General features: G+C 46.2%; 1 protein-coding gene across 1 annotated transcript; it reads left to right on the plus strand.

Annotated features, from left to right (window-relative positions):
- The first annotated feature begins 7681 nt into the window (after positions 1-7681).
- LOC134167512 (C2 calcium-dependent domain-containing protein 4C-like) lies at positions 7682-9624 on the plus strand. Its single transcript, XM_062626292.1, has 2 exons — positions 7682-7721; positions 8194-9624. Exon 2 carries the CDS (start codon positions 8249-8251, stop codon positions 9545-9547), a length of 1299 nt encoding a protein of 432 aa, XP_062482276.1. The 5' UTR covers positions 7682-7721; positions 8194-8248; the 3' UTR covers positions 9548-9624.
- The last annotated feature ends 2410 nt before the right edge of the window (positions 9625-12034 follow it).

The following is a 12034-nucleotide window of genomic DNA, read 5'->3' on the forward strand; positions in this document are numbered from 1 at the left end:
GAATGAAGGACATGAGCAGATAAATCCTAAGAGTTATTCTTCCAAAGAATAAGTAGTAACATTGCAATGCCTGCTTAAGGTGGTAGTAGTAGTTCATTACACATTTGCTGATTAAAAGATTTTTTTATTTGAGGTGTCAAACAATGTATAAAATGACAAAAAACCAGCATACAGATCCACAGTTTTTCTGAAACTTGACTTTTTGGGATGGATGTGGATGTCTTGTATTTAACAGCTGAACAGTTGAAATAAGCTCCACCTGTGGACAAGCCCAGTGCTAGGACTGTGTGCTGGGAACTAAATTGGTTTTCTCCTCTCTCTCTTTCTCTTTAACCTGACAGAAGTGACCCTTACTGAGCTGAAGTTTTCTGTGAACTTGTTGGCTTTACAAAGCCTCAGATTTACTTGAAAATAATAATGATGTTATTTTTAAGCTTTCATATTTATATCTACTTAGAGAACCAAGAGGACACAGAATAGTTTTTCTCGGTACGTGTGTTATTCACCTTACAGGAGTCAATATAATCTTTATATGCAACAAATTCATGTAGGATATGTGCAAATTACCACAGATGAGACCTTAAGCTTGGGACCAAAGAGCAGAAAATATTCTTATCTGAAGTTCTATCAAAGCTATTAGAACAGAGATAGTTGCAAGAAATGAACACTTCTTTGTAGATGAGGAGCAGTGGAGGAGTTGGGGCTTGTGTAGTGTGGAGAAAAGGAGGCTGAGGGGTGACCTCATTGCTCTCTGCAGCTTCCTGAGGAGGAGAAGGGGAGAGGGAGGCGCTGACCTCTTCTCCCTGGTCGCCACTAACAGGAAGCATGGGCATGGTTCAAAGCTGTGTCAGGGGAGGTTCAGACTTGAGATTAGGAAGCATTTCTTTACTGAGAGAGTGGTCAAATACTGGACTAGGAGGAGATCAATGCCCCAAGCCTCTCAGTGCTTAAGAGGCATTTGGCCAAGGCCCTTCATAACACTCTGCAAATAACAGAAATGATAAAGTTGCACTGCCTGGTTTAATTTTTATTTTTACCCTGAGGAAAATGTAAATGATAATTCTCAAATTTCATTACGTGGGGCATATCCATACACGGTACAGGAACTCTGCACAGCCATGAGGTGAATGGGGTCATTCCTGCTGTGGCACAGCACGTCCCTGTGAAAACAGCTGATGGAAACAGTTTGATAGACTTGATTTTTCAGGAAATCCTTAGAATCGTTTCCCCAGCCTTGCAGAGAGAAGCCTGCCCTGAAAGCAGACCAGGTATCTGTACTGAGAGAACAACCAACCCAAAGGTGAACTACAGCTCTGGCTGCAGCAAGCTGCTACATCCTAAACCATTGCAGCAGTGTGGCTTACTTGTGCTCATTAGTTTAAGCTAATACTCTGTCTCTCCTGACAACACACAGTTTCCTTCTCACTGTTCATGCTTCGGTGGTCCATGGTCTGGTGTCCTGAATGCATGCGCAAGCCACACACCTCAGCTACTCCCTTGGCTTCAAGAATATAGATGAAGGACACTTGCAAAGTAATCTATGGGATGCAAATCTTTGGTTAGAGGAAATTCAGATTCTGTTCTTTGTGTCTGTGCCTGCATAACCTGGCTGTGGTCTTATGACTGGCCTGTCAGAGTGAGTGTACATCCATAGCAACAGAATGGTAACATTATCTTCCTGATCAGACATCCTTTAACCATACTGATAATACCAATTCACTGGAGGAATATCAGACACTTCCCTGTCATCTTCAGCCTTTAACATAAAGTTACTGATGGGACAGCAATTTGCCAACTCTTGACTCAGAATCACACATTCCTCTTCCAAGTTGGAGTGATGCAACACAGCTTGACAAAGCTTGTCTGCTTGACAGTTATTGGCAGTCTTGAGTTCTTTATGTGCCACTGCTGTGAAATGTGCGCCTGCTCTTCCATTAGTGTCTGAAGTGATCTTTGTACGAGGCAGCTCTCCAGTCCACTGTACTGCTGCTCAGTACCGGGCTGACCATGGTGTTGTAACTGTGGCTGAACAGTGAGCAGAGAAAAAACCTTATCAATCCAATTAGAAACACTGTCATTAAACAACAGAACATTTTAACACTGCAAATAAGACTTGACCAACAAATACGCATTTGAATCTAGGTTATTCTGTAGATCCTGAGGTAAGACAGTCACAGCATTATACTCTAGAATAAAATGTTGAGGCTGTTTCTCAGCAATACTGGTACATTTCAAGCTGAGTTTCAGTCGATTGGCATTTTACAAGACTATTCAGTATTTCCAGCTCTCACCAGAAGCATTTCATAAAGATTTTCCCCATGATACATCATTTTTCCTTTCACTTGACAGACAAGCCTGATAAATGATGTGATGCACAGGCATCTCGCTCCAGTTCATGGACTAGTTGGCACTAAGTTTTGCTTTGTTCCTGAGTAAAATCCATGAAGCTGATAGACATATGTAATGCTTTCTGTGATGTGTGTGTTCTCTATAGCCCCCAACCATTCTATTTCTCTGTGTTCTACCTGGATTCAGGTGTCACAGCTCATCCAACTGTTGCAAGAGGAATACAGCTGAGCAACAGAAGAGAATATGCGTATCCAGAACCTGTATATCCTGTTGATCTGTATCTGTAGTGGCTTTGTAGACACAAAAGGAATACTGAAAAACCCATTCATCCTCAGAAATCACCCTGCTCCCCAGGCTTTGGTGACTTCAAGCACTGATGTTCAGTTAAGGCAAAACTTTCAAATCTTTCCCAAGGGGAGGGGCAGTAATAAGCAAGAATTAATTTTATCCATCCATGGAAGTGACCTTCAGGTATTCAGTCAACCCAAAGATAGTGATCTGCTTTTCTTTGTGACAAGCTCTTTTGTTTATAATAGTAGAACTTGCTCTATGCCAGGAATAGTGATGGCTATAGAAACTGAACTTCCACCATTAAGTATTGGAATAAAAACTAGACAAACCATTTCTGATAGATGTTTAGAATTACTAACTGTTGGTAAGTGAAGTAGGTGTATTTAGGGGAAGGTGTTGAGTAAATCTCTCATACACTAGCAGTAATGTAATCAAGCTGATTGGGTAGGAACTAAGGAAGGAGGCTAATCAGAAATTTGTATTATTTACTAGCAAGTGTTTATAGATAAACTCTTACTTGTGTTTGAGAGAATGGAACAAGATGTTTGCCATATGGTGAGGTTTAAGCTTTACAGGAGATGAGCAGTTTCAGGATGTTAGTCATTACTGGTAGGTTTCTTGAACACAGAAAATGCAAGGAAGACTTAATTCCCCTTTTCATTAGTGTTATTAACTCCTTTCTCACAGCTTTATGCATATTCATGTCTGCTTAGAAGGTTCATTCACACAGCTGAGCATGGGAATTTCTATTGGTGCAAGTTAGGCTCTACCTTCATGTTACAAGGTATGACAGGATGGACTGGAGCAGCTCACCTACTCCTGGGCTCCAAATTATTGTAGGGGAAAATGCTTCTTTAACCAAACTAAAATGCTGGACTGGCTTTTCCATAAATAGCAGCATGTAACTTTCTGGCCTCGGACACCTTGTTTTACCTGAAGTACATTTCATGTTGGAAGCTGGGGCTTGCATTATGGGGTTTTAAACTTGAAAGTATGCACGGAAAAAATGAAACGTCACTTAGACAGAACAATGAAAATATGTTTTCAGATTTGAAACAGACCTGAAGTAGGTATTGGCTGGATTGGGGGTATCTGCTTTGTAAACATGGAAAGGCATTTAAAGCTGAATGTGGTTAGATCCCTGTATAGTTTTATACTTCAGACAGAGGGGTCTTTTTCTGACCTCGGTGGCAGTGGAATTAGGGACAGTATAACCTTCTAGGATTTTGCATGGCAAATGTCAGCTTCTCATCACAGGACCATGTAATATGAAATTCTTTAGTTCATACCTGCTGGATTTCTGCATTTCATACTGTTATGGCACAATGCCCTGAAGGGCCCTATCACTCCTGTGCTCTTACTGCCGAGCAGCACTCTGTTCTTTCATTAGCTTTTTGTATTAACCTACAAGCAATGCAGAGTGACTTGATTTAGGCAAGAAGTAGTGGGCAGACAGCTAGTACGTACCTCTTATCTTAGACAAAACTACAGGATTGAATCAAGGTGCTATAAACTTGCTCATTATATCAATCTGTAGTGAAAAAAATTGAGTAGTATCTAAGTACCTCTCAGTTGATTGAGGGTTTTCTCAAGAAAGCTTAGTGCAATTCCTGCTGCTTTCTTTAAGAAAATATACCTGACCAGGTAATTTATTCTTATGGAAGCCTATGAAAATTTTGCATATTTTAGGTAGAGTAATGAACTGAGCTGTTTGTGTTGCATTAAGAACGGCAAGCTGGTATCTGCTGTCTCACCCATGCCCAGGAGCTTGTAGAAATACCACTTTGTGGTTTGTTTTTATCAATAAGGATGACATTGCAGGAGAATTAAATAATTGTAGGCTAACCACTGAATACAAAACTGAAATCAGCCCAGTTCAAAACAAGAGGAAAGCTGTCACACCTGGGGATCCGGCAGGCTGGGATTCACCCGTGTTTCAGCCCCTGCTGGCTACTTCCAGAGCCCGGTTGCTGAGCTGAGGGAAGTCCAAGCTGTGACACAGAGCACACAATCAGTGCAACACGTGAAGGAAAAACCCCAACTGCCTCCTGTGTTGCTCAGGCTGCAGACTGCCTTTTGTTGCAGCTTTTCCAGCTCCTCGCCAGATTCCAGGGTTACACCTGCTATTTGGTGCAGGAATTGTAATAAAGCCTCGCTGCAAGATTATATCCCTTCTGCTTTAAAAGTGGTTTATTGAAGACACATTGATGTGTTGGGGGTTTTGTTTCCAGGAAGCCTTGTTGGCAGTATATTTTAATTATGCTCTGAAGCTAATCAAGGCAAGAGAAATGTTTTGAACACAGGAAGCTGAACAGCTAATCGTGTAATTGAGTGCCTGTTTCCACAGGGGATGTACAAGTGCTTAAGTGTGGCTGAACTCCAGCACACCAGCAATCTGTTAAATGGCTGCAAAGTGCAGGCTTTATTAGGAAGGGGAGGATAGGCTGTGTGGAGACCTCATAGCAGCCTTCCAGTATCTGAAGCGGGCCTGTAGGGATGATGGGGAGGGACTCTTCATTAGGGACTGTGGTGATAGGACAAGGGGTAACGGGTTAAAACTTAAACAGGGGAAGTTTAGATTGGATATAAGGAAGAAATTCTTTACTGTAAGGGTGGTAAGGCACTGGAATGGGCTGCCCAGGGAAGTTGTGAATGCTCCATCCTTGGCGGTGTTCAAGGCCAGGTTGGACAGAGCCTTGGGTGACATGGTTTAGTGTGAGGTGTCCCTGCCTGTGCCAGGGGGGTTGGAACAGGATGATCTTCAGGTCCTTTCCAACCCTAACTATTCTATGACACACACCACCCAACGTTAGGCACCTGCTCTCCCTTTGCAGTCACCTGAGGAGATGCCACTGAGAGCAGGAGACTGCAGGACAAGGCTTTGGGGAGACCATAGAGCAGCTTCCTATGCTTAAAGCAGTGACAAGAAATCTGGAGAAGGCTTTTGACATGGGCCTGTAGGGACAGGCCAAGGGGAGTGGCTTTAACGTGACATAGGGGAGATTGAGATGAGCTCTTAGGCAGAAGCTCTTCCCTGTGAGGGTGCTGAGGCGCTGGCACAGGGTGCCCAGAGAAGCTGTGGCTGCCCCATCCCTGGCAGTGTTCAAAGCCCGGTTAGACACAGGAGCTTGGAGCAACTTGCTCTAGTGGAAGGTGTCCCTGCCTGTGGCAGGGGTTGGAACTGGATGAGCTTTAAGGTCCCTTCCAACCCAAACAAGTCTAGGATTCTATCAATCAAGGTAGTTACTTTATTTCACCAGTGCTTGATGCCAGCGGTGGACTTAGTATACCTGATGCTGATTGCCATGATTGCCATTTCTGATTTACTTCTGTGAACTCTTACTGGAGGTAATAAAGTTTCCACTAAAATGCTCTATTTCCCTCATTTGGTTTTGTTTTTTGGGTTGGTTTTTTTTTTTCACCATTTTTAAAGTCAAATCTTTCATTGGCATTAAAAGTGGAGGTGAATATATTGGAATGAAGCTCACTCTTCAGAAGCTAGATGGTATGTAATGCATGAGGTATAGTACTGTGCTGCCTGGTCTGAATAGATAACAGCTATGCAGTGCATGTTCTGCTTCCCAAAGGAGACCATCTCTGTGTTTGCAATAGCTCCTCTTACTATGCTGCTGGAAATTCTCAACAGCTGGGGAAAGCCTCCACATTAGACTGGAGGCTATTTGAACCACACGCACAGCAAGTTAAGTCCATTTAACTAAACTGAAAAAGCACTGACAGCGGAAATAGTCCTAGAGCAGTGGGAGTGTCCTGAACCTTTTCACAAAGGGCAGAAGGAATTCCTCCAATCTGAATTGCAAGAGGATTAGTATGAAAGTGAAGCTTAACTGGTATGAAACAAACAGGAGAGGCAAGGCTCAGCCACAGAACATTCATGTTCCCAGCTCAATCTTTCAGCAGGTTCAAAGTGTTCCCTGCCCCTGCCCACTTGGTTTGTTTTCCCTGAGCACATCCTCTCTAGTTCAAGCACTTTGTAAACATGAACTTTAGCTTTTCAGCGGGAAAAGACGGAAGATGATTTGTCTGCTGCAGGCATTCAACTTCACCCGCGTGTTCAGCCACCCTGTTTGCAGGCTCCCTGGCCTTGCAGCGAAGATTCCAATCTGCAGCCTGCAGAATAATTACACAGTTTGCAGAGGTCTGTTCAAGCTCTGCCGCGCTGCAGAGCTGTGCTGAGCAAGTCCATGAATCCCCCTGGTTCTGTGCAGTGCCTGGTAAGCGTCACATATGCCAGTGATTTGGCATGCTCTGTTTCAAGGTGACTGGCCAAAGCATTTTCTGCCTTATCTTTTCTCCCCTCTACGTTTGTATTCCTGCTGTTGCTCGGTATCAGCGGTAGGACGCTGGGCTAGGGCTAGGCTGTCTCATGTTCTCCGTGGATAATGGAAAATAGGCGTGCCCACATTTACATGCAGGAAAGCAGCAAAGCTCTTTTCACAGGAGCTTGAAAAGCTGCAAGCAAGCCCTGTTTCCCACTGGCTCTGACGCAGGAAAGCTGCTAGAACCGCGAGAAGAAAAGCAGCACCAAGAGAAGTCTGCTTTTGTCCTGGCTTTGATAGTTCACCTTGAAACACCTTCGGCCACCCCTGTGGATGGATATGAAACAAAAGTAAACGCTTCTCTTTTTGGTGGCTGGCTCCATCCTCCTGTCAGGCAGTTGTAGGGAGCGATAGGGTCCCCGCTGAGCCTTCTCTTCTCCAGACTCACCCCCCCCCCAAGTCCCTCAGCCGGTGCCCATCACACTCGTGTTCCAGGCCCTGCACCAGCTCCGGTGCCCTTCTCTGGAAAGGCCCCTTTACACGATCCCTGCCTTTGCTCTGCACATGTCCACGGGCTCAGCGCGGGATCGGCGCCGGCAGCATCACCGCACCTCCGCCCGTCCGCGGGTGCTGCGAACCCCTCCCTCTGCCGGCGGCGGGGTGGGAGGTGCCCGGCGCCGCTATAAAAGGGCCGGCTCCGGGCAGGCTGCGCTGTGCTGTGCTGGGCAGCCGCCGCGGTGCCTCGTGCTGGTTCGGAGCGAGCGAGCGAGCGCGACTGGAAACAAGCGGCTTTGATTTGATACGGTGCGTCTTTTGCTAACGGAGAAGCACGGCGGCGTTTACCAGAGCGGGTCTGTTCCTCCCGGGGGTGTCCTGATGCTGGTTTGTCTCTTTAGTGGTTTAGTTCTGTTGTGCTGAAATCTGTTTGACTTTGCTAAAGACAGTGTGCGGGGCAGAGACTGTTTTGAAGCCATGGGTTGGCTGGGCTGGTACTAATCCTGTCTCGAATAGTATTCATTAGGGGTTGTTTATCGTCTGGGAAATGGAAGCCTCGGGATGGGGGATAGGGAGCCTTATCCCTCTCTACAGCTTACCTGACAGGAGGATGGAGCCAGGAGGGGGCTGGTCTCTTGTCCCAAGTAACAAGTGACAGGACAGGAGGAAACAGCCTCAAGCTGTTAATTGATGATCCTAGAAGTCTTTTCCAACCTGGTTGATCCTGTGATGCTTTGGCTGTAGTGTGTTCATGTACTTCTGCATCTCTGTGTGTCTGCAGGTGGATCTGTACTGCAAACTCTTTCCATTTGAGGCTCTCCTGTCCAGCTGCAGTGATGTGGCTGTTGGAGAAGATCAGAGCATCACATGAAAATGGAAGCATCCCTAGCTCCTCCTTCCTGGGACTGCCATCTGGCCAGAATCTGCCAGAGAAATCCCATCTGGGGGCTGCTGCTTTTCCCAATGTTCTCACTCCTGACAGAATCCCTGAGTTCTGCATTCCCCCCAGGCTGACCAGCTCTGGCCCTGTGAAGGGCACTGGCTTCCGCCAGGACCACAGTTCAGAGGATGCAGATACTCATTCTTCTGGCTACAGCTCCAGCTCTTTACCACATCTCATCCAGGTGGAAAGTGCTGAAGAGATCCCAGACCTGGAGGAGGAAAGCACCAACTCCGACCCCCAGTCCCAAGCAGCACTCTCCCTGCCTCACTTTCCCAGAGCCCCCACTTCCTACGGCTTCTGTACTTTGCTGGAGAGTCCCCACACCAGGAGGAAGGAGTCCATCTTCCATGGTGACCCACGTACTGCTCCGCCTGGCCTGATGCTGCCTCGATCCAGAGCTAACACGCTCTCTGGCAAAGGGAGTATGTCAAATCCCATTGCTATCAGCTTTGCCTCTGTGAGGCTCCCTCCCAAGCATCCCTCTCTGCACAGGCAAGGTGCCTGTGACAGTGACACAGCCTCTTCCAGTGACTCCTCTCCTTTCAGCTCTCCCCTTCTCAGCAGGTCACCTCCCAGATCCTGCTCCCGAATCAAGATACAGTGTCAGGAGGGTTTGCTGTGCCGAGCACTGAAAGCCAAGAACAAATCCAGCATGCCCAGGAACAATTCCCTCTCCACAGAGGAGAGCAGCTCCACTGATAACAGCCCCAGTGCCATCCGGCGGGCCTCAGGGGGGCTGCTCACCACACGGACCTGCAGCATGTCCTGTTCTCCCATCTTTCCCTTGGACCTGGGCAGCAGCCAGGAGAGACGAGTGGTAGAGAGTGTGGTGGTGATGGCCAAGGGGGGCACGTTGAGGCTATTGGCTGAATACTGCTCGGAGAATGAAAGGCTGCGGATCCGCCTGATCAGTGCAGAGGGTTTATATGAGGACTCTATAGAGCCCAAAACCATCAACTGCTATATCACCTTCTCCCTGGTGCCAGGGAAATCACAGAAGCAGAGAAGCACTGTTATAAAGAGAAGCAGAAATCCCATCTTCAATGAGGACTTCTTTTTTGATGGTATTGCAGAAGAGCAGCTTTACAGCCGCTCTGTAAGAATGAAAGCAGTGAATAAAGGGTGCAATATGAAACGGGATTACACCTTAGGGAAGCAAGAATTGTCTTTAATAAGTATGTTGTCAGTGTAATACTTCAAACATTCCAACAGACTAATCTTGTCTTCTGAAAGTTTTGTACTAAATAAAGTTTTGGGTTGACTTTCTTACCTTTTAATTTTCTTATTTCTTAAAGAATACCTTAAAGCACTGCATTGCTTGGTGTTGCTCTCATGCTGTTGTACCATATTCTGCTGCTTCAGATCGAGGTAGTTGCTGCTAAATAAAACGGTGGCTATGGAGCAAACCTGTAGAGGAGAGGCGGGCAGAATGGCTGGCTTACATTTCTCCTGAAGGATTAGGCAGTTACCAAGACAAAGGTGTCCTTGTTTATGGCTTTCCAGGTGAGGAAGGGTTGTTTTTTCACTCTGGTCCCTAAGCAGGCACACAGAATGTGTACACAGCAGGCTCTGAACCCTGCCGCAGCTCCTGGGTAGTACATCAGTTAAACAGGCCATTTTTGACAGCACTCATATTTACAGAAATGAATGCCCTCTGTGTGGGAAGGCAGAAGGAGAGGGGTACAGTTTGTTTGGGAATCAGCCTTTCTCCTACAGCAGGGGTGGGGAATTTGGACTAAGTTTGTGTTGAAGATAACAAGCTCAGCTTCTGAGCTAAAGCCCTTGCAGGCAAGGCTCTCTTTCTCTTGACAGACCTGCACTGTTAACACTGAACAGTGAGTTGGCTCTTCCCTGGGGTCCCTATGGAGCAGGTGATTGAGTTAGCATCTTTATTTACCTTTCCTTTCCATGGCTGCTTCACAGCTCTCGGGATGAAGTTGCTAGGTAATTGTGCTTCAGCCAGGAATGTACCCTGAAGCTATAACCCTCAGTAACTCAGCTATTGAATCCTTCTTGAAACTGAAGCAGATAGGATAGCAATATAAAAGAGGAAAGGATAGTTTGTGATCTCTGTGTTGAATTCCTGCTTGAGCTGATGACTTGCTGCATACATTGTTCAAGTAGATAAAATTAGGATAATATCTCCCTGTCCTGTATCAGCAAACGGTGAGTGGCTGAGGCACTTTAACACCATGAGAAATACAAAGGTGCACAGCTCCTGCATGTTTGAGGCCACCTTCCCTTTCATTTTTGCTAATTCTTTCCTGCTGAGGGGCCTGGGTAAACCAGACAAACTCACAGAAACCCCAGCTGTGCGAGGGGGGAGAGGCAGAAACGCTGTCCTGGAAGTCCAGGCCTCTTGCTGCCTCCCTTGATTAAGTTGCAGGCTTCATTATGTGAAGGTAGATGAAGGCTCTATGGAGGAGCAGCCCACACGGGTGTGGGGCACAAAAAGGGAACGTTTTCTTCGGTGTTCCCTGTGAGGCTGTAGAAACAGAGCCTTGCTTGTGCCAAATATACTGCTTAAAAGCTCTTTCAGAAAGATTTCTAGCAGATCCTTTCCCTGCCCTACTCTGGAGAGAGCATAACTGCCTGCACATCATGGGACTGTTCATGGGAGATGCTGGTATTGCTTGGCCACTGAATCATTTGATTCTGTTTCAGACTTCAGTTCCCCAGGAAGGATTTTTTCCCTTCTGATTAAAGCCCAAAGGATGTTCACTGTGACCACAAGTGCTCAGAAATGCTCACTGCTAATCCTCGACCCAGCTCACGTGAGGTGCTTCTAAAAGCAGAATCCTCACACAAAGAGCAACTTGCACAGGGGAATGGCCGGGTATATTCCCAGAAACTGATTAAAATCAAATGAAATAATAAAGCCTTTGTGCTAAAGGAAAGAATTAAATGGACTGGCACCCACGCAGATGGAGGTGATGCACTGACACTTGTATCCTTCAGCCTGGGCAAAGTGACTGTAAGGGAAACCCTGAAGGAAGTGGGGGAAAGTGAAATTACAAAAAGGTGACTTCCAGGAGAAATCAGTAATGCTGCAAAACAATTAACCCTATTTAACTGGTTATTGTATGGGGTCTGCTGAAGGAAGGCAGAGGCTTTCTCTGCAGGCACAACACTCATTCACCATCCCATTTTCAGTTCTTGGGACTTTTCACAGGTATACCCACAAGGAGAAGAAGGCCGAGGTAATAGAGAACAGATACATGTGTCAGAGGATCGCATATAGTCACACTGCAGTGGGTGTCTGCCCTGTGATATGTGCCATGCCAGGGCTCTACTGCAGGGACACGGAATGATGGGGGCAGGAAGGGGCCTTTAGAGACTGTATTGCCAGCTCCAAAGGGTTGCCTAGGACACAAGGATGGAATGTCTCCAAGGACAGAGATTCCACAATCTGCTTGGAAGCCCTAGTGCAGTGTTTCACCACCCTGACAGTAAACAAGTTTTTCTTTCAGTGGAAGTGGAATTTCCTGTATTTCAGTTTGTGCTCATTGTTTCGTGTCCTGTCACTGACTATCACTGAGAAGAACCTGACTCCATCCTCTTCACTCCCTCCCATCAGATATTCATACACACCAATGAGATCTTCCGTGAACCTTCTTTTCTGCAGGCTAATGGGCATGCAAGAGATGTGCTTGTGAAGTCTCATCCTTCATCAGGTAGG

Source organism: Pezoporus occidentalis, unplaced genomic scaffold (assembly GCF_034315485.1).
Source record: "Pezoporus occidentalis ecotype Australia unplaced genomic scaffold, CSIRO_AGI_Poc_V1 ctg11, whole genome shotgun sequence".
Classification (NCBI taxonomy): domain Eukaryota; kingdom Metazoa; phylum Chordata; class Aves; order Psittaciformes; family Psittacidae; genus Pezoporus; species Pezoporus occidentalis.

Excerpts from the sequence above, each read along its gene's own strand:
- LOC134167512 (XM_062626292.1), top strand. The coding sequence starts at position 8,249 with ATGTGGCTGTTGGAGAAGATCAGAGCATCACATGAAAATGGAAGCATC.